At 42.3% G+C, this 25,791-nt stretch overlaps 1 protein-coding gene across 8 annotated transcripts in view; it reads right to left on the reverse strand.

The window, feature by feature from the left end:
* SLC4A4 (solute carrier family 4 member 4) overlaps positions 1 to 25,791 on the reverse strand; it is a 259,907-nt gene that overhangs the window by 87,459 nt on the left and 146,657 nt on the right. For all 8 annotated transcript variants that reach the window (XM_048846797.2, XM_048846802.2, XM_048846805.2 and 5 more), the window contains one exon: positions 2,693 to 2,850. In XM_048846797.2, the coding sequence (XP_048702754.1) occupies positions 2,693 to 2,850 (158 nt within the window). The remainder of the gene's footprint in view (positions 1 to 2,692; positions 2,851 to 25,791) is intronic.

The following is a 25,791-nucleotide window of genomic DNA, read 5'->3' on the forward strand; positions in this document are numbered from 1 at the left end:
AGGGTATGTTTGCAAAGCAATGTAAGTCCAGACAGGGTTACTTTGACTTGGGTCTGTGCACTGCAGTATGGATACCAGCACCCTCGGTTTGAGATGGGTCAGAAAATCCTTAACTTAAGGTTAAAATGCAATGCAGACGCTCAACCCCGGGGTTCCCTGATACAGGTCAGCTGACTCGAGTCTCACTAACCCTAGGCTTACATTGCTGTGTAGGTACAACTGCAGCCCAACTCCTCAGAAAAATTAGGCCACTCTACGTAGGAGACTAAATATGGCTTGAGGAAGTCTAAGTTTGAGCACGTACATTTGAAAGTTTTGGCTGCGGTCTTTATCAGATAACATAAAAGGGAAACCAAAAAAAAAAAAGAAAAAGGTCCCACCTATTGCACCTTTTAGGATCTGAGAGTTCTGAAGTGCACTTTACGGCAGGCATGCTCACTGCACAGGGAGGTTAAAACAAACGATTGAATGATGAGCTAGTCCATCACAGCCAGAGCGGGCTCTTCTGGGATTTCCTTTATTAGATTTCACAGGATGCAACCACTGCAAATGGCTCCTCATTCCTCACAGAAGCAAGTTAATGAGCCTCCCTACTCTGATTACAACTACCATTTGGCTTGGAGGACAGCAAATGGATATTATTATTTCCTGGAAAAAATGTTAACATGGAAGGATGTATTGTTTTCAATAATGCTCTGGAATAATTTCGTGAGGTTATTAAGCTTTTCTACCTCCAACTTCTCGGCTCTCACTATCAGAACAAAGGATGTCTAATTTTACCTCTACTGAGAAACAATCAGACGTGTATTTAAAAAAAAATAAAAGCAGGATCAGGCTAGTGACTGAAGTACTGAAATGTACAGCACCCAGTAATGCTGAGACAGCAAAAACAGTTATTGCTAAAAATAATCCACCCTATTTTTCCCAATGTATTCTGTAAAAAATACCCCATAATATAAACAAATTAAACATACTCAAACATTTCTTAGCATTTCCATTCTAATGCTCCAGTGAAATAGATTTCAGACATGCACATTGCACCATTGTTAATAAGCAATGTTACCTGAACATCAGACACAGGTAAATCTCTTTGAGCCCAGTTCATGACAATTACTGACAAGTTGCCACTTAACCATGATTATTTAACTTGAATATGGGCCATTTTGATTCTGTGTATTTCTGATGTTAGTAATATAAGTTTATAAACTTTAGACCTGTGGACTTTTGACAGATTTATCTTCCCATATCAGTTTTATCTTGTGTCTTAATAGTTTGTTATTCTTTGCTCATGTGAGTACTTTATGTCTCCTCTTATGACATTTCATATGATATATATATCCTCAGACTTTCTCAGCACTATGCAAATATTACTTGCATCATACAGTGGATGCACATTAAAAAATTTTAAATGTCCACGTAAAAATAGGTATTTGCACACTAATGCTTTAAAAGTTATCAGGACATTTCAAACTCAGTATTTACAGTTAATGTAACCTAAATCTGAAAATTGATATTAAAACACTTGTATGTTGTCAGGTGCTAATATGTAATGGTATTAAGTGGTAATTGTGTATTCTCAGTAATGTATATTAATGAAGCACCTCTGCTAGTGAGGTGGAATTGAAAAAGAACGTTATGATTTAACTGCAATTCAATCTGTATGCAGATGACAAGTCTTTTGATTATAACTTTATTATGCTTCACTGGTGATTTAAGTACATTTTACTATATACTTTTAATACTAATTACTTTCTGGTTTCTGTCTGGAATACACAAAAAATGCAGCACATGTATCTAAGGTTCTACACTTTTTGAAAGTGACATTGCCGTATGTTGCATAGAGAAATAGTATGTAACTGCATAATTAAAGACTGTATTGTTACGTGTATGAATAGACCCTTAACTGTCATATATTCCATTTTGAGAGTTAATGGCCCTGATCCTGCCAATGTTTATGCATATGCTTTATTTTAAACGTATGAGCAATCTCATCCACATATTTGAAGTTAAGTATGTTCACATTTACAGGATCAGGGTTTACATTTTCTAACACAAAAAGGGACATGGTTACTTTAAAAAAAAAATCACACTTCTGCCTGAAAAATCTGCACTCCTTCTAATAACAAAGAACACCTACAATGACTATTATTGAAATATTTTGTCCAATTTATTCACTTTTCATATAGGACACCACTTTTTTTTTTTAACGCCAGGATTTCACCCTTTGCATCTTATCAGTTTCACTGTCCCCCTTTTATTTGTAGGGTTCTTTGAGATAACAACAAGGGAGAGAAAAGCATTTTTAAGAGGAAGAAAATGTACTTATAAAACCAGAAAAAAGTACCAGGGAATTCAAGGATGAGCGTAGTACTTTCTTTCTTTCCCCCCCACCAGATTTCAAGTTAATAGTGTCCCTTTAGTGTTACATTAGTATGTGCTTATGTATATTCATAGATTAAAGATTATTTTTATAGATTAGATATTTCAATAAATCCAAGATCCCAATTTGATTAAGCAGCAGAAGGGGTGATCCGTTAGCATAGTTCTGACAGTCTTGGTAAAAATATATAAATCCACTGCAAGTTACATTATGGAAAGCAATGGAGAAGGTTCCCTTTTGGGATGGTGTCATTATTTTAAAGGTGAAAACACTTTTCTGATTTATGTTGCATGCTGGGGGAGGCTGTCTTACCGGGTAGGAACGGGGACTTCAGTCAAAGCACCCAGCATAACTGCCTGCTGCAGCCGGACGAAGGCAATGAAAGGGTTTTCCAAGAAGTCTACCTCACCAACCAACACATTGGAGGCCTCAGCATCCCGGGGCAATTTCTTCATAAATTTATTCTTCAGCTGCGGCAGAGAGGGAAAGGGAAAAAAATGGGTTCTCTCATTAGGCAGATTAATATGACTACATAATCAAACTAATCCAATTTTAGCCCCTCTCCTGTTACACTTCCATGATCTTAGAACATCCACCTGAACATATCACCAACACTTCTTTGCAGCCAATATCTAGTATAGCCATGTTATTTTATCTACTGAGTATAGACACGCACACAGTGTTTTTTGTATGACCCACCCCCATCCACTCACAACTGTCAAGCAGAGGTAAGACAGGGAAAAAACACCCACAGTGGTAGTATGTTTCCCCCCACAAGCTAAAAGAAGTCAGATAGTTCTCCCCACTAAAACAGTTAGCAATGCTACCCTTAGGGTGGAGAGCCAAGATGCTTCTGGATGAATGGGGACAGGTCATGCCTCTTCGGGCTATAGTTTCTCTGAACTTCTAGTTTCAGGAAGACACACTGCATCAGGTCACCTTGAAGTTTTCATTGCAACCGTAAAGGTTAGAAACTTTTAACAAATGAAACCCTACATTCTGCAGGATCTGATGACACCAACGGGGAATATGGCCCACTTCTACCTCTTTGTAGAACCAGTCAGTATTTGCATAGTATATATCCTTCTGTCCTTGGCACAGTGGGAAAGCGTTAATGGAAGGATGGAGCACTCTATTAGCCTACCTTGGACTTTTAGGAGCAGAGCTGTGATGCTGATAACCCAGATTTCCCCAATCCCAACTTTCCAGAGCCATCCCATTCACTGACCCACTGGGAGCTGTGGCAGCTACTGCAGGAGTTTTCTGTAACTGCTCTGCTGGCCCCAGCTCCTAGGGTGGAGTGCTGAAGCAAGCAGGAGGCTAGCTGGCAATTGCCCTCCACTCTCCACAATGCCCTCTGCAGTCTCAGTGCAGGGCAAAGAATAGCAAAGAGGCAGCCAGGACGGGAGCAGTTGTTAGAAGCAGCCAGTGCAACACAGCTGCAGCATCCACCCATAGGCTTATCCTATGGGGGGTGGGAAAGAGATGTGGCCTATTTCCCCCATGACTTTAAGGGACCAAGGAGAACAAAGGCACATTCAACTCTGGGGAAGAAAGGGGTGAAGGGACCAGAGACATCATTAACTCTGGGGAAGGAGCAGAGGTAAAAATTGGGGGAGAAAGCAATGAGTGAGAATTTCAGAGAGGAGAGAAGCAGGACGACTGGGGTGGGGGAAGGCAGAGCAGGAGAAAGATGGGGAAGGATTCATGTAATGCAGAGGAGGAAAAGTCCCTTTCTATTGTTGAAGGAACGAGAGAAGGGGAGATGTCTCATGCAGCTGTTCAAACACCTGCCAGTCTCCCCCAGACACACCAGAAAGGGGGAGCAAGCCCCTTGACCTTCCTCTAATGAAGACCCAGTTTACCAGTTCTCGAGTACGGGCTGGCTAGTGACGCTGGAGGATCAAAGGTCTCCTGCGCGTGTTGCCTCCTTAGTTTTGGATAAACATCCAAACTTCTAGATCTTAATCCATATCCCAAACCTTTGGAGGATCTGAAAACAGTCCTATTAAATCACATTCTAGTAGTGACTCCTCGCTCTTCTACAGCAAGTCTCAGCAGTAGATCTTAAAAGGGCTTTACAAAGGAAGTCAGTATCAGTATCCCCATTTTACGCCCCAGAAAGCACACAAAGCCCTCTGAGAAGCCGAGGTGAAGCTGCTCGAGATGGCAGGATTGGCAGAGACAATATTCCCATCTCTCCCACAACTGTTGTACTATCCTGTTGCGGTCCCTGTAATGCAAAACTCTTGCAGCTCTGCGACTGGGAACGAACGAACAAACCAACCAACCAACCACACACACACTCATTTATTTACTCACCCACCCACTCTCCAGTGGAGCTGCAGGAGTTTTATAGTTTTATAAATATATAATTTGGAAAACAGTCTAGAAATTATCATATGCTGAGTAGTTTTCCTGAGGGTTCAGTTTTTTTCAGGTGATTCTTCCATTGATGTGCTGCAGGAGTTATTTCCTTTCTTCTGTGTAATTACAAACTTTTTTTTTTTTTTTTTTTAAAGGCACATAGTGATGCCTACAGTTAGGGCTGCCTAATCATCTCCCCGATGGAATTTTCTTCAGTTGTTTTTAAAACTTTCTCAACCATTTGCCTTTTGAGCTGAGATTTGCCATGGTTGGTCTCAGCCCAAGCGAGACCATTTTCCCACACAGAGAGGTGCAGGTTGAGCAAAAGCTACTCTTCATAATTGGCAGGGATGTATCTGCGTGAGATCGCCAGCATGCCCTTTGGAAGCCCAGTGAAAATCTGTTTGCATTTGGGTGAATAAAAGGCTTCTGGAAACGTACACTTTTTCCCCACCCCGCTTTCACATGTTAACGGATTCACTCACTAACAATCTCCCAGTATTCTGTTGGCATAACACCTGCCAGAGTGAGTCCAACAAGCAGAATTTCTCATTTAATGTGCAGGTGAGTATGAAATATTATCTGTGAGGGTCTGAGCAGAATTACAGATGATATGCAAAGGTGTGTATGTCAAGGCGAGGATGGAAATTTAGGGGACAAGACCAGCTAATCCATTAAATTTAGGGGACAAGAACAGCCATGCATACCCTCAATGAATTCATGTACGTTACAAAACGAAAACTCAGCTTGTATTTAAGTGTCTATGTGATATTTTTAAAAAATCGAACTGTACATAACTATTGTATTTAAAAGGCAGCAGATGTTAGGCAAGGACTGTTGTTCTTCCCCCATCCTTACCCTAATAATAGACACATTTCCCTTATTCCTGCCACATTATTTAAACATGAAAATAAACACAGCCCAGCCCGAACAGATGTCATTGCAGGTAGTACTTTAGCGACGCAACTAAAGTATCCTCTGATGCTCCCGTAACCAAGCAGACATCCATTATTTCTTAACCAAGCCATCCCAGTTAAAGTTTTATCCCACCAGAACAACTGCCAACTTGATGGACTCCATTCCCCCCTTCCTCTGGCTCAGAATACCTTCCTCTCGGAACCAAACTTTGCATGGGAGTTTCAAGCTAAATAAATACACTGTTAATGTGGAATATGTACTTAGAGAAACCATAAACACCACTCTGCCAAATCCTCAACTGTTGTGAGTCAGTGGCGCTCCACTGACTTCAGTGGAGAAATTCATTTTAATGGAGCTATGACAATTTACACCAGTTGAGGATCTGGCCTCATTGCCTCCCAAAAGCCCCAGAGTACATGCGAACAGCATGTTTTAATATTTATAAGCAGGAAAACATTAAATGCATGGGAAAAACATGAGGCTTATGCTAATTCCCCTAATCAAATCTCTGCTCGTTTTAAATTTAGGCTGCTAAATAATTCCCTGCTTGTTAAAGCAACGCTGGAAGAATCAACACGTACACAGGAGTCAGGACATGCTCTGCTGAGGTCGTCAAGGAATCCTCTCACTGAGTTCTAGCCAGGGTTGGATTTCCAATTAGGTACAGTAGGCATGTGCCTAGGGGCGCCTAAAAGTCGAAAGTGGGTTAAAAGTTTAATTTTTTAAGGAAAACATGAAGGTCAGCTGTAGGCAGGGGTTCCTGAAGATGCTGTGCTGAGGGGCGCGTAAGGTGTAACTCTGGCCCTGGTTCTAGCTAGTCTGTAAATTCCAGAAGGCTTTACACTGCCAGGAAGGGCTGGGGAGAGGTAGTGAGCAGGGTCCACTGGTGCATGGAAGCACAGCATTTCCTGCAGGCTGGCCCTGAGGAGAATCCAGCAGGGACAGACCCGCTGCTGGGGGGAGGAGCAGGCTCGGAAACTTAGTGCCTCCGATCAAGCAGCACAAGGGAATACCTGCTTCCCAGGTCTCTTTCTCCAGGCAACATGCTTCCTTCTCCTTAGCACACAGGACATCAAACCCTATCTCTCTCACAGTGATTCCATTCTGCCCAAGGAGGAGTTGTGAGGAAATCATAGCGGCTCAGGAATCAGGACCTGCAACTTGCTCCCTGTGGGGCTGTGCAACAGGGATTTAGCAAAGCCACCTTTCACAACGCGGATTTGAAACTAGTTTGTGCACTAATTTCTGGGGAGTGTCAAGTTGGAGGTTATAGGCACAGCAAACATTGAAAGGTTTGTTAGTATTTGTAACCAATGTTTTCTCAACTTCTGGGGTAAGACACATTGCCGTGCCTCACTTTACAGTGATGTAGCACATCAGCAATGGAGGAATCAGGAATGGTCTAGTTATTACATAGTCCTGCCTTGAGTGCAGGGACTGGACTCGATGACCTACTGAGATCCCTTCCAGTCCTACACTTCTGTGATTCTGACTCTAATGTTGCCAACTGTACCTGGTGTGTGGATGAAAGTATTAAGATGTATATCTTTCCATCAATATCAAGTGTGCAGAAAGACCATCTATGGTGAGACACAACATGCTCACAGACATTCTCCCAGCAGATGTTTGCTCTCTAGGGATGGGGGTGCCTTTTTAAATGATACTGAAGGCATGAACAGCAAACAGGATCAAAATAAATGGACCACTACTCTCTGAAACACAACCATGCACTTGGCACATGCAACTCCCTAAGTCACTGTGTAATCATATTGCTGTAATCTTCATCCTTCCTTGTTCCATGTCTCCCTTTTCTTTGTCACCCTCACTTGTGGTGTCAGGGCTAAAATTTAGGCTATTCAAAAAACAAAGCAAATTAAACTTTTCTAATAAAGTCAGTTAAACTGAGAGCAATGTAGCTACCTACTCTACTACGTCATTTATAAAACCCAGGCACTTTAATAGCAAGAGAATGAATTGTTAAGGACACCATCAATCTTGTACTATCCACATAACAAACAGAGGTGTTATTCCCATCACGTAGGAATATGCATAATCACAATACAAGGAGCCTGATTCTCCACTGCCCAGCCCCTTGAATAGTCATGTACCACAGTGTAAAGTGGGTATAAAATGCTACGAAGTAAGACTTTATACCCATTTTGCACTCACTTTACCCAGGGGTACATGACCGTGCCAAGTGCTGGGCAGTGCAGAATCAATCCCAAGAACCTGAACTCTGACCCATGTAGGGGCCAGGTGGTGATTATGCTGTGCATTACTCAGACAATGTCCTTTATATTGAAGGGATCTCACACCCGAATACAAGATACCAAGGGACAACAAACAGTGACTCTCAAGTTATACCAGGGACTTGGAAGCGCTGAGAGAGGAAGAACCTGAAGCAATCACATATGGCACATGCCTCCTAGCTATATTCTGACTCAATGTAGTTTTCTAGTGAAGACAAGCCCTAACGTTTAGCCTATAGAGCTAACCCTGCTCCAGGGTCAGATTGTGCCCATGCGTACGTGTGTACACATATTAGAGAGAGAGAGAATATTTACACATTCTTCATATTTTCTCCTATTTCCAATGCCAAATAAAATTGGTTTCATTTACAATAATGGTCACTGCTGACTGTTACATAAGGGGATAATCTATTTGGGGCAGCCCCAGAGGTGGAAACCCTGTTTTCTGATCTGATCAGATCAGAAACAGGGAGAAAAATTCTGGTCTTTGCATTCCATCTAAGGTTGGGTAACCACAAAGCCTGTCCTCAAAGGTCCTTTTAAGAATACTGGCTGCGGTCAGCATTAGCACAGATAAAGCCTAAAAGACAGGAGCAGTGCTAGATGAGGTGACATAGGGTTAAGACACCAGTAAGGAAAGAAGTGTTGAGATTTCAGTCACAATCTTAGCAGTGACTCTAGAAACTCAACAAAGTGGCAAAAACACACAAAAGCCTAATGGGGTTTAGACGTTTTATTTATATGTTTCCTGTAATTGTTCTTTAAACAAGACAGGACTGTACCTAAGGTCTTATACTATGCTCATCACCGTTGTATCTGAGTGCCAGAGGGACTTTACTAACCAGCTTCTCCCTGATCAGCCAACTGCCAGAGTTATTCTCATTTATGTGTCTTCCCTGAAAGTACAGCTATAGCTTCAGACTAAAAATAGTTCCTTAGAGCCTGCAGGTTATTCTTCTAATCTCTCCACCTACATCCCATAATTGCACCACTCAGGATGTGAGAATACCCACTGCGCAATAAAACAGGCATTGTCTAGGCAACAAAATGTAAGTTTGTAGGCTAAATAACGTAGACAACATAATCAATTACTTTTGACTTCTTAGGTGGGAAAACACTGCAGTAGAAGTCTAATTAAAGAAAAGCATCTCTTGGCTGCTTTCCTGTATCTTCCTGGCAGTAGAAATCTACGAGCACAGGCTTTGGTTTAGCACTGGACTGCACACACTTCTGCTGCATTTATTAAATTAGCCCAAGAGGGACTCCTGCATGGCAGGCCTGTACCCGAGCCACTAGTCCTGCGCATCACACTTCCCCAGTGACAGCAGCAGGAAATCTCCTGGAGCAGCACGTCCATTTTCACGTGACTGCTGCCGCCATGGTTCCACTGGCGGCTGTGCCCGTTTTTGGCCGGGGCAAGGCAAATAAAAAAACAATGGGGGTGTGGGAAAGCAGTGGGAAGTGCAGAGATCAGCACAAGCTGGTAGTGTGGCCTACTATGCAGCCTCCCAAATCAGTCGGACACCAAGCCGTTCTGACACGTTTTTCCAAAATGCTCAGTCTTAGTCTAATTTTGATTTTTACCATCAACTTCAGTGACAGTTGAGACAGACCAATGCTGAGTCCTTCTGACAATCTAGCCCTTTATATTTACTGCTGCTCCTGGCAGTTTTGAGGTTACTATGAAATAATAACAGGACTTTTTTTTTTTTTAATTATTAAAGAAAGAGGGAGATTTTAGGCACTGCATGGTAGTTCACGGAATTCATAGGCAAAAGAAACCCAGAAGTATACCTGTCCCAGTAAGTCTGGGGAAGCTTTGGCAGACTAGTTAGGGAACAGAGGCAAGGGAGGAGATCCTGCTTGAAAAACAAGCAATCGATAACATGAAACCATGATATGAATCCCTAATTAGCACTATGTCGTCCTTTTGGAGAGCTGCTCCAGAAAGTAGAGAGATTGAAAAAAAAGCTGATTTAAACATTCTGCTCAGCAGTAAGAACCTGAGGGTGAAATCCCAGTCCCGCTGACTTCAAGATTTCACTCTCAGGGTATGTCTACATTGCAGTGAAACTCCCGCGACTGGCCTGTGTCAGATAATTTGGGCTAACAGGGTTCAGGCTGTAAAATTGTAGGGTAAATATTCAGGCTCTGGGATCCTCACCCTTCACAGGTTTCAGAGTAACAGCTGTGTTAGTCTGTATTCGCAAAAAGAAAAGGAGTACTTGTGGCACCTTAGAGACTAACCAATTTATTTGAGCATGAGCTTTCGTGAGTCTAAGGTGCCACAAGTACTCCTTTTCTTTTCACCCTTCACAATGTTCCAGAGCTCAGGCTCCAGACAGTCTGAATGTGCACACTGAAATTTTACAGCCCCGCAGCCCAACCCCCTTGAGTCCTGGTCAGCTGATCTGGGCCAGCCCCAGGTGTTTAACGGCAGTGTAGACATTCCCTTGGCTAGACTCTGAGGGTAAGAATCAATGATTCCATCAGGGGATGGCTGGAAAATGGAATTGTTTGTTTGTCCAGGGCACTGGGACTGAAAATAAGAGATTGGCTAGGACTGTGTTTCAGCAAAACAGCCCACATTAAACTTTGCTAAACAGGTTACGCCAGTGGTTCTCAACCAGGGTTATGCAGAGGTCTTCCAGGAGGTACATAAATTCACCTCGGTATTTGCCTTGTTTGACAACTGGCTACATAAAAAGCACTAGCAAAGTCGGAACAAGCTAAAATTTCACACAAACAAAACGAGAAAGCCAGCAATGTTTCAGTAATAGTGTGCTGAGATACTTTTGTATTTTTACGTCTGATATTGGAAGCAAGTAGTTTTAAATGAGGTGAAACTTGGGGGTACGCAAGACAAATCAGACTCCTGAAAGGGGTACAGTAGTTTGGAAAGATTGAGAGCCACTAGGTTAAACATGTGATGATTTAGTTGTTGGTCCTGCTTTGAGCAGGGGGTTGGACTAGATGACCTCCTGAGGCCTCTTCCAACCCTAACCGTCTATGTGGCTAAGTGTTTTGCTGAATAGAGAAACTGAAACGCATGTGTACATGCTTTGACAAGTCAGAGCCTCGGGGAGGAAGCTCAAGGCCTGATGTTTGGGAGGGTTTGTCATTTTGGTGGATCAGGCCCATTTATCCTTAACCTACTCTTTTAAAATGAAAGCACTATAGCTAAGCATTGCAGCAGCGTGCAAACCTTTTCTTAATTCATTTGCAGCAAGTTCAATGATGGGACGATTGCAAATCGGTGCTTACGATCCATTTTGAACCTCTCCCCCAAGCAGCTTCTAAAAAGATCCAAGTCCTCAGCAGAAACAGCCTAAAAAAATTAAATCATCACAATCGTAACAACTCCTGCTACTTTTTCTATGCGCTGCTAAATTGAACACGTTCTTCTGATCTGACCATTGAGGTCATTAGACATCGAACATTTTAACACTGAACTTCTAAAGGGGCACAGTCAACTAGAAAAATCACACTTCCACTGGACATATTTTTAACCAACTGTTGTTACAAGCCTCCCCTCCGATTACAGGAAGTGAAAGAGATTAATGAACAAACATTATTTCTATTAGGTCAGTTTGTTTACAATGTGCATCTGATAGCACGACGTGTCTCGTCGGCTTGACTGTTTTGGTGATGACCAGCTATACTTTCTACCTCTCGTACTAGCACAAGGCTATCATGGTCATGCACTACACTGAGCGAAACTCACATGCACACTCCTCCTCAGAGTCTGAATGTGGTTGCCAGCAACACAACAGCAGAGACGCTGCCTTTTTCCAGGGAGGCAGGATAACCTTCTTGTGGTTAAATCACTGGCCTAGAAATTAGAAGACCTGGATTCAATTCCCTATTCCACTACACATTTCCTGTGTGACCTTGGGCACATTACTTAATTTTTATGTGCTTCAGATCCCCCTCAGTAAAATACAAATAGCATCACTGCCTCTCTCCTACCTTTTGGCGGTCTTTTCTATTTACACGGTAAGTCCTGGGGAGGAAATGTACAGTGCCTAGCACATGGGGTCCCAAACTCAATTCCCACATCTCCCACTCTGGCACTAATACAGACAATAAATAGCCACCACCACAGTGAGGTTTCCAAGTTTTGGGTCAGCACAGTAAGTGTATTTCCCAGAGCCCTGCATGGAGCCATGAAGCAAGTGGAGTCAGTCAACAGTTTCCTTCACTCTCAGTGAGGGGACCTAATTCCTCCCATCCCAGCCACATGCACCAGGGACAGTGGGCCAGATGAGCACTTAGCTTCCCAGCTCCTGCGTGGTGCTATGGAGCACTGGGCTCCTAGGGGGGAAGGGGCAGCAAGATGGTAGGTCTTCATTCCCTGGCATTTGTCTGCAGGTCCTGGGAGGGTACTGGGAAACTGAGGCCTTACCTCAGTGCTGCTGCTACTGACAGCGCCAGCTGGCAGAAGCGTGTGGAGGGGGAAGCTATGGCAGTTGGACGCAGGGCGGCCCCAAGCACATTTGGAGATTCTGGTCTCACATCTGCCTTCCCATCCTGTACTGACAACTTAAGTGGTTTGAAATCTAGCATTCTGTCTGTCTGTCTAAAGTGCTAAAGGACCCGCTGCTGTAGTGGCTTGGGCCAGCCACCCGAGAACAGACCCGTTAGTCAGGCAGACTTGAAGTCAGGCGGCTAGTCTGTGCCACCATCTGTACTGCAGCATCCACGCTGCTATTTTTAGCACACTAGCTTGAGCAGAGCTAACGAGGGTCTGTCTGCCCAGGCCAGAAGGCATGCTTCCAGCTGCAGTGTAGACCTACCCTAAGTCAGTGTTTCTCAACAACCTGCCCGTGGACTGGCGCCAGTCCCCGGTATCGAAAAGGTTGTGAAACACGGCCGTAAGTGACTTAGAAGCACAAGACCCCTAAAATCCCCAAAAATCACTCATCACTTTTCAAAATCTTGGCCTACATTCTTTGGGGCAGGAACAGTCTCTTCCTAGGTGTTTGTGCAGCACCCTACACAGAGGGGTCCTGACTCTGACTGAGGCCTTTGGTGCTACTGCAAAAAACAAACCAAAAACACTGAACGCAGAAGAGGGGAAGGAACTGCCCAAGATACACTGCTCTTCTTCTGTGGTGCACGGCACATATGGGCAGTATTTCACAGGCTAATCCAGAAGACGACTCTGGGAAAGCAGGAATTTCAATAAGTCAGTCACTAACTACGGCGTTTAAAAAACCTATACAGCTGAACTAAAACTTTTCATGGAGAACCCCTCAAGCTGAATGGAGAAGCCCTTTAGCTAATCACATTATTTTAATGACGTTTCAGCTGTTGAGAAGCAGCCTGTAAATAATACTTAGAATTAATCTTAAGAAGAGCCTGTTTGCATGTGTGTGTGTGTATATTAATATTTGATCACTTCTGGCCTAATGAGAAGCTGCCAAATAAAAACCTCTGTCACATGAGCTAAAGTCAAGGTAAACCACACCACCAGTTGCAGAACAACTGCCAGCAGCTCTCTCAGAACTTGAAGGCCTGCAAAAGCTTAAACTGCTTGTTCCTTTGAGACTGTGTGCTGCATTGATGCCAGATGGTGTCAACAGAATACCTACTATGCATGCATTTGCAAAGGATAACTTTATAGGAACTATGACTGATGCTTCTTGTTATTGCTACTTGACTTTGGCTACCAGGCAAATAGCGAGAGCAACACTTACTGATGATCTGAGAACAGCTGAGGGTATGAATGCTATATCAGCAGGGCACAAGTAGCATTCTCACAAAAATATGCACACACATTGTACCTGTACTTGCACACATTTCACTCCCTGTATTTCTGTGCCAATGGGTTTTTTTGCAGTTACACCCTGCTTTGAAAATCTGGCCCCAAACAGAAGCATGAAAGAAAAAAATTTCTGTAAACTTAAGTCCCTGTCACTTGTTTGATCTGACCTAAAAGGAAAGGATTGCACATGCTGTCCTATCCTTAACCGTATACACAGGCCAGCTCTCTGCATGAAAAACCATTACCCCAAGACCCAGCTGCTTTACTGAGGAGAGACAAAACACAATTATTCAAGACTGATACCATTACACAGGTACATGGAAACATTAATATGCTGGGCCAGATTTATAACAAAAGCATCAATAAAACAAGATCAGCGCTACATGCTGTTTGTAACTCATCTGCTGCAGTAAACTTCATGACATGCCTTCCTCCTGTCATCTTTGAAATGCAGGTTACAGCTCCCCATCCCATTGAGCTAAAATCTTTCAGTCACCATCACCACTGGAATGACATGATCAAAGTAAACACCACTGGGTTTAACCATCAAGAATGTTGCTTACTTGGGGGGAGTGGGGGAGGAAATTGTATAGTTAGAGTGAAGGAACAAAAGCCCAAGAATGTAACCTTGTGGAAGACATGCTCTAGAAAAGCAAAACTACCAAGGCCAGCTCATTACGCAGAGAGCAAAATTCTACCTTATAGAACACTTTACACTGACTATTTCTCAGAAACGTGTACTTTCTCCATCAAGGTCCTGCTGCTTCACTTTGGAGGAAGGGCAGTTAAGGGAAGGGCAGGTCATGTAAGCTTTACTTTGGGTCAGATCAGAACTCAGTTCACTGAGTAATGCCCAAAGTAATTTTTTTTTGTAAAAACCCAAGCACTGAAAGCTATTTATAGTGATCTTAGATGGACAGAAGCTCCACTTAAAGGACAACAAACAAATTGTACTCCAGCTTAAAGAAGGTTTCAGAGTAACAGCCGTGTTAGTCTGTATTCGCAAAAAGAAAAGGAGTACTTGTGGCACCTTAGAGACTAACCAATTTATTTGAGCATGAGCTTTTGTCGAAAAAAGGTTACTTCACTATGGGCCTGACCCAAGGCCCACTGAAGTCAGCAGTCTTTCCATTGACCTCTATCAACTTTGGTTTAGGGCCTCTAAGAGGACTCTGCTGTCTAGTGTTAGTGCTTAGTTCCTCACCAACACCATCATGCCAGTTCCTTGGACCCCATTCTGCTTTCACGCTGGTTTTACCATGGTGTAACTCCATTACTTACATGGAGTTGTTGGCAATTCACACACTGCGTGAGCAAAATCAGGCCCTTTATCTTTCTTGGCCTGACCCAACTCCCATTCAAGTCCGCTGAAAGACTCCTATTGACTTTAATGGGCAATGGCTTGGGATCTGCGAGAGGAAGATATTACTGGAGTTTCCACCCTCACAGCTGATGAGATGTGGCCAACAGTTGTCTTGTCCAAGCCTCTATGCAGGAGAGGGCATCAATTAGATACCCTAATATTGACTCGAATTCGCACTGACCCCCTGTAAATGTCACAGCAGTTAAATCTCTGGCTCTCCTGGCAGATTAGCAGGGAATCTTTCTTTCCCTGCAAGTACTTGTAAGTGCTGTTTTAGCAAGGAGAGCAACATCAGCATGGTATGATCGCCGAACTCTAGACAAAACAGCTCCCCCAGCTAGAGGGAATTCTTTTGGAGCTGGTCTCTGAATTAAGCACCATTTACCTCTGGCACTTAGAAACACATCACCAATTTAAACAATTCAATACAATGGGATATTCTAATAGAGTGGCTTGCTCTTTAGGGCTGGGGGGCCTAGGGCTAGCCAACCCTGATTATGGAGGTGCCATAGCTGGGTTGAATCAGGCGGTTCCACTATAAAAACAGCATGAAGCTGCAGTGAAAGCGGGCTGCTTGGGGACAGCAGAGACAGCTAAGAGTGAGCAGTCCACCCCCATGAGCAACTTAGTTATACAGACATAAGTTGGTGGTGTAGACCAAACTTTAGTAAAGGGCTCTGAAGAGGGGGAGGAATTGTTAGCAGGGTGCCACAGAGTGACCTCTGGCCACAAGATGTCTGACCCTGTTACAGATGTGGATAGTGTTTTGAAATCACCCCAGCACATGAAGTGCCATCAGTTCAATTAGTCATACAAGATTTTAACACAACACAAACTGTGAAATGATACAGTTACAATTTGATCAGAAGGAGGCCAAAACAAACATCCTGAAGATGTATTTCCCCATGAATCTCAATAATAGTAACATTCTAATCAGTTCTCTGGATGGCTAATGGAAGGCTAAATGTTTTGTGGGTGCAAGAAGAAAGGACCTGGCTTCCTTCCACTTCCAAAGTGAACAAATTATGCTATATTGAAACTCTCATTTCTGACAATGGTAGGAGGACAGTATCTACGGCTACTTAAAGGGATGCTGTCAAGTTAAAAAGACTCATTGCTGAAAGAAACATCCTTGCCTATGCTACCAACAACACCTTTCTGCGCATTTTAAAAATCTGATCTACTTTATGCCCTTTTTCCTTTTTGTATTTCAGCTTGGGCAATCAGAGCATAGTATATTTCACTTTTACTTCTACTCAATTTCACTTTCAGATTCTTGCCCACTAGCACAAGCAACCAATATTTTGCAACACAAGTGTACTTGTTTAAAAAAAGTTCTCACTGGAATTTTAAAAAAATCATTCTGGAATTCCTTTAGTGCTACATGTTTTGCCTGACCATACTCAAAACCCGTTACACAGAAATGTTGGGGTTTTTATTTTTATTTTTTACTGCTGAATAGTGGGGAAAAAACTGAGCAAGTAAAAACTAGTCTGTTGGGCAATCTGTGTATTTATGCGTATAAACAAAATAAATGAAGTCTTGGCATTAACTAGCCCTTCCTGGAAATGTCTGTTTCCCTTTTTTAAAAAGGCGTCAGCTAAATGTACAGGAAGAGAAAGTCATTTGCATTTGAGACCCATGGAGTAAAACTAGGTCATCCATGCTGACAGATCTAGAAATTAGGAATCCCTGCTGGTGATTTGGAAGATTAGTCCATTCCGTTTAAACAGTAAAAATCAGCCAAGCACCCTCACAAAAAAATCAATCAATGGACTGAGTTCCAAACAGCAGGAAGTCCTCAGCCCATCCCTCCCAGGAAGAGAATGAGTGCTTCTCTGATCCAGCCAATTTCTTTTTAACTTTAGAATTAGCTTTGGCAGAGGCTTCTGTTGATATGGAAACACTGATTTGGGTAAGCACTGCACACATCACACCAAATAAGAAGGGTTTTGTGCATCTCTTTGACTAAGCACTCCAGCTGACCACACTCATTCAAAGCCTTTTTCCATCCTGAACACAAGTCTTGTCAGCTCGAGAACACACTAGTTCACTCTATTATCTATATATCAATACATATTCCATTATGTATACGTTACTGCACATACTCAACAATACGTTACTGTTAACATACCCAACAGACCTCCAATAAGATATCTGTCCATCTTTTTTTCTATTTCAAATATAAGCCACCAGAAAAAAGCCTTTAGGGGTTGCCAAGCTCATTTTAACAAAGCATGAAGGACCAACAGATTTTGCACAGTACTGGGAATGCCAGCACTATTATGTGGTAAAGAGCATCAGATTCCCAGGTTCCTGTGGAGTATTCACTATTTCTTCAAACAGAGGTAGCATTATGAGATTCAAGAGACTGACAAAGGCATTCACATGAAACATACAAGACATTGAGTTCGACTTCTGTTTGCAGACAAAGATCTGTCCTGTGAGCCAAACTGCCACTGAAAAAAAAAATCCCCAGGATAGACGAAACTATTAAATATAGGCAGTTGACGTATGACCCAACTCCATATCATGTCACTAACAATGTGAGTAAGCTTGTGCCCCTCAAATTCTGTGGGAGTCAGCTGCACAAAGGGGAGGAAGGATCTGTTTATGAATGAGGCCTGAGACAGGGATTTAAGGGATCAGAGCTCTATACACTAACCACCTGTATGACCTTAGGCAAGCCTCAACTACTGTGCATCAGTTTCCTAACAGGGGGGGTGGGAGACAATTAATTATAGGTATATTGCACTTTCCCCCTTCCAGCTAAGGATTGCCAAAGTTAGATTTTAAGGGACATTGCCAGATGAAGACAGAGCCTAGATTTGGATCTTGTAAAAATAAGCTTTCATGTAAGTCCTATAACATTTCCTTGAATTAATCATACATTAGCGCATTTGTAAACGTTCTCCTGCATGTTGGCAACTCAAATATTGCAAGAACATGCCAGTGCATGAGAGCCTACAACAAAACAGAACAAAGTCGAGTAACTACAATGGTGAAAACGACTAGTCTCTTTTCACTGAAAATCAGAGCTAGAGGGGAAGAGAATCTCAGTGAAATTCAGAGACATCACACTGGGAAGAGTAATAAACACCAGTGATGACAGAAAGAGGACATAAATTATCTATCGCAATTAAAACCAAAGGCAGAAAACAATAAGATGAGACTCAATGTTTGGCAGAGGCGCTTTTCATTTGGCATAGGCATCCATTTTATTACTGTATAAATTCAAACATAGAAGAACACGAGCGAATACCTCTGAAGACATATCGTCTGTAACTGGTATACACTCAGTGGGAAGGATAAAGCTGGACAGAAGTAATGCTGAGAAAACCCTCATGTGGTGGTGTTAAACAGAAAATCTGAATGAAGTTTGCAATGCCCATAAGCAGTAAAACTAGGTCACTCCAGTTTTGGGCTGCATACACAGAAGCATTAAAACATCCCAGAGAAGGGATCTAATAGCCCTCTCTTTACAACTCTGCTGCAACAGCACCTGGAATATTGTATTTATTTTTGGGCATCTCGTTACCAGAAGGATGTTGACAAGCTGGTGTCATCCATAGAAGACCAATAAAAAAATGATCAAGTGGTTAAGGGGGATAAACGTATAAGGAAAGTTTTAAAAAGTGCTAAATATACAGTATGTATAACTTGATTCACAGATGACTAGCAGCCCAATCTTCTCCCATTTAAATAAATGGGAAAACACCTATTGCTTTCAATGGAAGCAGGACTATGCCATAAGAAAGCATAGGACAATTTAAAGGGGTTGAACACCAAGGAGGAAGAGGAATTATTTAGGGTGATGTGTGGGGGATAAAACTAGCAAAAATGGGGTAAAGTTTGGGTAGTTGGAAGGTTTTTCCTAACATTCACTGAAATCTCTTAGCATGTGGAGTACCCTCTCATCTGAAGTGGTGGAAGCTCCATCCCTTGGGACATTGCAAACTAGGCTGGGCAAAACACTAGAATATTTGCTGTGAAGAACAATCATGCATTGTTGGGCAGGGAAATGCACTGGATGGACTAAAGTTTTTTCCTTCTATGGTTGGCTAAATGCTGAGAAGTTTTTTCAGGTTATATCAGCTTTTGCAATCCACGCATTATTTGTAATATATTTTAAAAATTATCCTTACATATATTATTAGCAGGCGTTCCCCCTTAACTACACCATGAACATGAAAGTATTTCCATGTCGTCCTTCTACTTCACTAGGTTATGGTCTGTTCACTGTGAGGAGAAGGATTCCAGCGTACCCAAGAGTTCTCTTCTATGTAAGCAGTTAATGGTAACCATACACTCCAAGGCTTGTCAGATTCTTCATCATGAGCACTTCCCAAACAGGTGGAGCACAGGAAGGAAGCAAAAACAATCTCAGTAATGGTTTTCCTTTCCAAAAGGATTCACCTGTATTTTCTAGAACAAACTCTGCAAGGATCTATCCAAGTTAATCTGCGAGGCTGGTATTTTTTGACAGAGCTCAAAATGTTAATTATGTCCCTTACACTGGTGTAATTGCGATATGGTGTTAACAAAGACAAGAAATATTCTCTCTTTCTTCATATCGTCTGAAGAATCCCCCATCACTATGCTCTGCTCTTGGGACACATAGAACATCAGTTCGGACTTTTATTTATAAATTGGAAAACAGAAAGCAAAAACAACATTTGTCCAAAAGCACCAGGACCTTTCCTTGTTGGGCTAACTGTAAATAATTGCTATGTTGCCCACAGCTGGTGTCTTCTGAAATAAGATAAATGAAGGCAACTGATTTGTGGAAGCTCCTACATCAGGAGGGAAGCAATGGGTGTTCTGTCAACACCAGAATGTGCTAAAAATGGAACACGCCTCCCCTTTAATTATTTTTTATAGATTTGCCAGGGGAAAAAGTAAAACCGATAAATCATGCTTAAAAATAGCATTTTGTGTGATTCATTTAAGTTCAGGTTAATAATCAGCACTAATAGGTTCTAGTGGAGAGGTGTGACTGACTCAGGACCATGCTTGCTTCTGAAAGAAGCTCATAATGCAGAATCAATTTGCAGTTACTTGTGCAATCTAAATTTAACAAGGTACAATAAGTCACTTTGTCACTGCCGGGAGGGGCACTCTAGCCCACTGGCAATGAACTCAGGCTTCAGTGCCCTAATAAGTGCTAGTTTAAGACTAAATCAAGACTGGATGTCTTTCTAAAAGAAATATGCTCTAGTTCAGCCAGAAATTACGGGCTGGATGCAGAAAACAACGGATGACGTTCTATGGCCTGTGTTATGCAGGAGGTCAGACTAGATTATCACAATGGTGCATTCTGGCCTTAAAAATCTGTGAAAGCGAACAGCGCCCTGCCCCTGACAGGGGGAGATGTGGAGTAGTTATTTCCCTCTAGAAGGTTACAGACATTCCCACTCCTGTGGCTCAGCTATAATAGGAAGAAAAGGAAAATGAGAAAGGGAGGCAATAAGGCCCCTTCTATACTACAAACACAACTATGTGAGACCCAGCATGCCGCAAATTAGACTGTTTCACAATTTTAGCCTGGTTATGATCATGGTGACTTTGACATTCCCGTTGTAAAAAGCGAGAAATGCCAAATAATGGGACACCTTTTACTCATTGCCAGATGCCAACATAACACCTTTCCACTGACAGGGACAGACTCTGCATGGTCACAAGGGACTTGCTTTGGCAGGTAAGCCGCTACACAGTGTAGCCTAAAACCATAATCACAGCCTCAGCACCATCTGCAAATATACAAGTTTGAGATATGTACACAGTCTCTCTATAGGATGTCGTGTGTGTCTGTGGGGGAAACGTAAGATCTAAAATCAGGTTGTTCTTTGTGTGCATTTAAGATCCACAATTCAGATTTTCTGCGAACTCACCATTTTGGCAACAGACCTTACTTATTCTTGTTGTTACTGAGGCTTCAAAATAATCCATTTTCCATGAGTTACGTGCAGGAAAATGAGTGAAACGTATGATTTTAAACTTAAACTAGACACTCCTCTTTTCTCTATCTTAGAAACCCAGCACAGAGCTTTATCACTTCAGGCTTTCCACATCATTTTATTATCAGCTGTATCTGCTTCTGATGACAATGTCATCCTATTCCAAGTACAAGAAAGAGACCTTGGATAAAGTATTATGCAAAAGAAATTTCTTAACCCCGCCACTATTTATGGAGCAACCTGTTCTTTGATACAGGTCTAATCTGACTGCTTATCACATGGAGTCAATAACCTGCAGTCAATAAAGCATATTTTTGTATTGGGAGAGAGAGGGGCAGATTTTCACTAAACTAGTGACAAGTTTTTTTTTTTTTTAAGTAAGTGGTGATAAAGGCAGGCAATTTGTTTTCCAAAGATAAGATCACAGCATAAAGTGCAAAGATAGTCTATAATTATCTAAGGGAAAATTAACCATTTAGATCACAAACAACCATAAAAATAAAACAGGTATTTTGCAACTATCGAATACTTGTGAGGTTTACACATTTTGGCTTCAATTCAAAAAAGCACATAAACATGTCCTTAACTTTAAGCATGTGCATAAGTTCTGTTGACTTCGATAAGTGTCATTTCTGAACAGAGCCTTTGAAAGGTTCTTCTCTTTACATCTTCAGAGGCGGGCATATATACCTTTTTTAGGTCAGTGATGATTTACACCACGGATACTGGTATCAGAAGATGGAATCAAAAGTAACACTTAAACAAACCAAGCACACTTCATTACACAGTTACATAGCTAGGCTGTTAGATTACTACATTACACTATGACATGACAAAAATACAGCAATGAGATAGGATTGACAGTCATACTTATCGCTGGTAAAACTTCATCCCCACTAAAGTTAAAGGGAATTTTACCAATGCCTTTTACCATTGCCTTCGGAAGAACTATTTCCATTTCAAATTATAAACCTCAAACATTTCAGATTAAGAGTGCGCTCTCCCTCAAAAAAAATTTTCCAAGCTCCTTTCACTCTCAAGTCACTTGTGGTCAGAGTTCAAAAACATCCCAAAAAAGTCACCTTTAAGCTCACACTGAGCATGGAAAAACTTCAGCCTGAAAGGTGTAAGTTTCACCAAGTTATGATCATTTGAAAGCAGAGTTTTATGGGTGGGATGATTTTCTAAAGGGTTCTGCATTGGCTACTGTTGACTTCTATGGAAGCAATGAAGCCGATGCTGAACCCTTCTGAAAATCCCACTGTGTAACTGTAATCTGCAGCATCCAACTCCTTTCATTCCTCTCAGACAACAAACTTTTCCCCATGCCCACTAACTATTAGCTACACTGGCAGTTGGGGAAAGGGCAGCATGCGCTCCACACTTCTGAATGAGTTCTCCAGGGTGAGTTCCTTCTGCCCTTCCCTGAGACCACTCGCCACTCCCCACACGTTCCACTTTAGCCTTCCACTGGAGGTCAGAAGTTCATTTTCTCTCTCTCTGGAAATAGTTTAAAGTTTACCCCATCAGCAGCTAGACTAAATTCTGAAATGTAGATTAAAGAAGGCAATAATGAAAACAATCAGAAGAAAAAACAAAGCAAATCCAAGGTAAGCAGCATGGAACGTTACCGACCCTCCTGTCTGTGTAACCAGCGTTGCTAGCACGTGATGGGAAAATCTCAGTTATAGACCTTTTAGCTAAAGAACAAGGCCTGGTCTACATTTAACACTTAGCTCGACCTAGTGACATCACTCAGTGCTGTGAAAAATTTCACACCCCGTGCGACGTAGTCAGGTCAGCCTAACTCCTGCTGTAGACTCTGCTAGGTCCATGGTCAACCTAGCTACCACAAGGAGCTGCAGTTACTACAGTGATGGAAAAACCCTTTCATCAACATAGGAAGTGTCTACACTACAGAGGCATAGCTGCAGCTGTGCTGCTGTAGTGTAGACATATCCTCCATCTGACATTACTGGAGCCTGTGTCTGCGCAGATCTGTGTGTCCCGGCCCCTGCTGATAGGTTCTTTCCCTATCTTTGTCCCCAGTCCTGCAAAGGCATATGCACATTTAACTTTAAGAACTCTGAGCAGGCCCACTGAGCTGAATGGAACTGCTCACAGTGTAAAGTTAAGCACATGAGAATCAGAGTGAAGTCTGCATCAGAGTTACACTTGTTTCAGTCAATGAAAACGGGGAGCAACCTTCTTCTCTTCCTTCCCTTCACTAGCCCTCTGGGATGGGGAGGGGCAGTCCAATTGCCTTCAACTCACTCTCTTTGGGCAGTGGCTAGCTTCCCTGATTTATCATTAGAATTCTTGATGGGCAGGAGCAAATAAGCACCCTGCAGTCGCCAGGAGGGCAGCCTTAGGGAGCAGCCCTGAATGTTGCTGCAGCAGAACCTCAAAAACGTACCTGGATCCCACTAATATGCTGCCCTGGAGAGCCCTGGCCTAGCTACTGTTTAGCTTTCTATTCTGGCAAATACATTAACTCTGGCTTTGTTTGGGTATTCTGGACAGTAGGAGCTCACCATACCACAAATGCCGCCATTACACACAGGACTAACTGCCTCTTACAGCACCTGTGTCGCTGTAACAAGGTCCTTGCTCCTTAGTGCTCTTCATCAAATTGCAGCAAACAGCCTCTCCGCAGCTTTTTCTCCCAAGTCTCTGAGAACACCTAGGTCACCTGAAAGCCCAGGCCCAGACGACAGTTCTTCACCACTGCAGCCAGAGGCAGGATGTCTCCACGGAGTGAAAAGCAGCCAAGCAGCACTTAAATAAAAGCACCAGCATATTTAACATGTTGCAGATTGCATTTGTCCCCACTGTAGTGTCCTCTTTTGGCACTTTCTAAGTTTAGTCTGTTCATTCCCACTGTGAAGTGTATACAACCTCTCAGTCTGTCAGAAATACAAAATGCAGAAGTAAAGTATTTGTGACAGTTACACGCCTGGAGTTCCAAAAGGAGGATTGTGTGATGGAATTCACCTCCCCATTGCCCACGCCTCAATGCTTCCCCGAAGTTTGAGAGGAGTTTCCACTTTTCTCCAACTTGGAAAGTCAAAATGGACTAGGAAGACCCACTGGAAGTGTGGTGTGTACATCAATATGTGAGGGGGTCCTCTCCATTTTTGGTTGCCCAGAGGAAGCCAGTCTCCAAATGAGAACTTCAGAGAAATAGGGAGATTGTATGGTTTAAGGCAGAGGTTCTCAACCTGAGGGGTCCAAACCCACGGGGGCAGGGGCAGAAATCGGTGTCGGTGGGGCATGACTCTCTCTTCTTCCATATTACTAAAATGGGAGGGCATCCCAGATATGGATGGGAACTGCTGCAGGGTCCCAGTATAGAAAAAGATGATACCTGCTGGTTCCAGAGATTGGTAGTAGGATAAGGAGCCTTTCACATGAAGCCTAGCAGTTACTGACAGACATTAGCATGTGTAGTGACTGTTTGGGGATACAGTGCAATCCCTCAAATGCTTTCCACCAACACTAAATTCCCTTTAGAAAACAAACAAACAAACAAAAAACACCCTTCAGAGGAACAAACAGCTTCACCGTGAACAGAGAGCAAACAGTATACGTTTTTCCAGATCCTTGAATGCTCCCCGGGTGTTTTTCTGCTCACTAAGAGCCTACTGGAACACAGATTAACCCAAGTTCTGGTTATAATCTTATTATGTTATTAACTCTATCATTGTATTTCACAGAAAAAGATAATAGGCAGGAGAAAACACAAGCTAGTCCAAAGCTTTTTCGTCACTTAAAACACGTACCGGTAAACATAATTTTCCGCTTTTTATTTGCAAGTTATTTCCTGTCTTGAGCTAACTAACCCGCCATAAACAAACTCCAGTATGCCAACGTTTAAAGATAGGGTGGTCTCCGATGCACACAAACAAATAAATAAAAACAGGGGAGCCTTTTTAAGTAGGCTCACGTTCCAACATACAGCCTGGGGAACTGACTGACCTCCAGAGAGAATACCAAAAAAGTGAGAGCCAGCTACTCAGCTGTCACAGCAAGAAAGTCAGCTCTTTTTACATGTATTAAATCACAATTTATTTCCTAGCTTCCTGGGCTGCTTGGTAAGTGCTTAGCTCAAGAAAGTTACAAGGCAACATCACAATTTCACCGATTTTATCAAAGTAGGCATATGAGCCAATCAGTAACTAAAGTTCAGGTCCAAGGTGATTTCTTGGGCTAACTTTGACAACCTTATGTGGCAAGAGTTTTCTTGTGAAAAGCTCATTAGCAGGATGTCTGCTAAATAACTAACAGACATTTTAGACCACGTTAGTTGAAACCCAGCAGTGTTTCACTATAAACAGACAGTCATTATCCATATAGAATTCTACTGCACATTTCAAATCTCACTTTGGGAATAAACACAGTATTAATATAAAGAAAAGGAGTACTTCTGGCACCTTAGAGACTAATCAATTTATTTGAGCATAAGCTTTCGTGAGCTACAGTTCACTCAGTATGCATCCGATGAAGTGAGCTGTAGCTCACGAAAGCTCATGCTCAAATAAATTGGTTAGTCTCTAAGGTGCCACAAGTCGTCCTTTTCTTTTTGCGAATACAGACTAACACGGCTGTTAGTATTAATATAACTGATTGTGTTATTCATTTTATATTAAATGCAATTTAAAAAAACCTAATTTTCTGGATTTGCTTAATGCTTCCACCGAAATTTCAGTGACATACAATTCAGCATGTTTTTGCTGCAGAAAACTGAGGAAATTGTTGCAGTATTTAGGTCCAGCTTGCTACTGAGTACA

This window comes from Caretta caretta, chromosome 4, assembly GCF_965140235.1.
Source record: "Caretta caretta isolate rCarCar2 chromosome 4, rCarCar1.hap1, whole genome shotgun sequence".
Classification (NCBI taxonomy): domain Eukaryota; kingdom Metazoa; phylum Chordata; order Testudines; family Cheloniidae; genus Caretta; species Caretta caretta.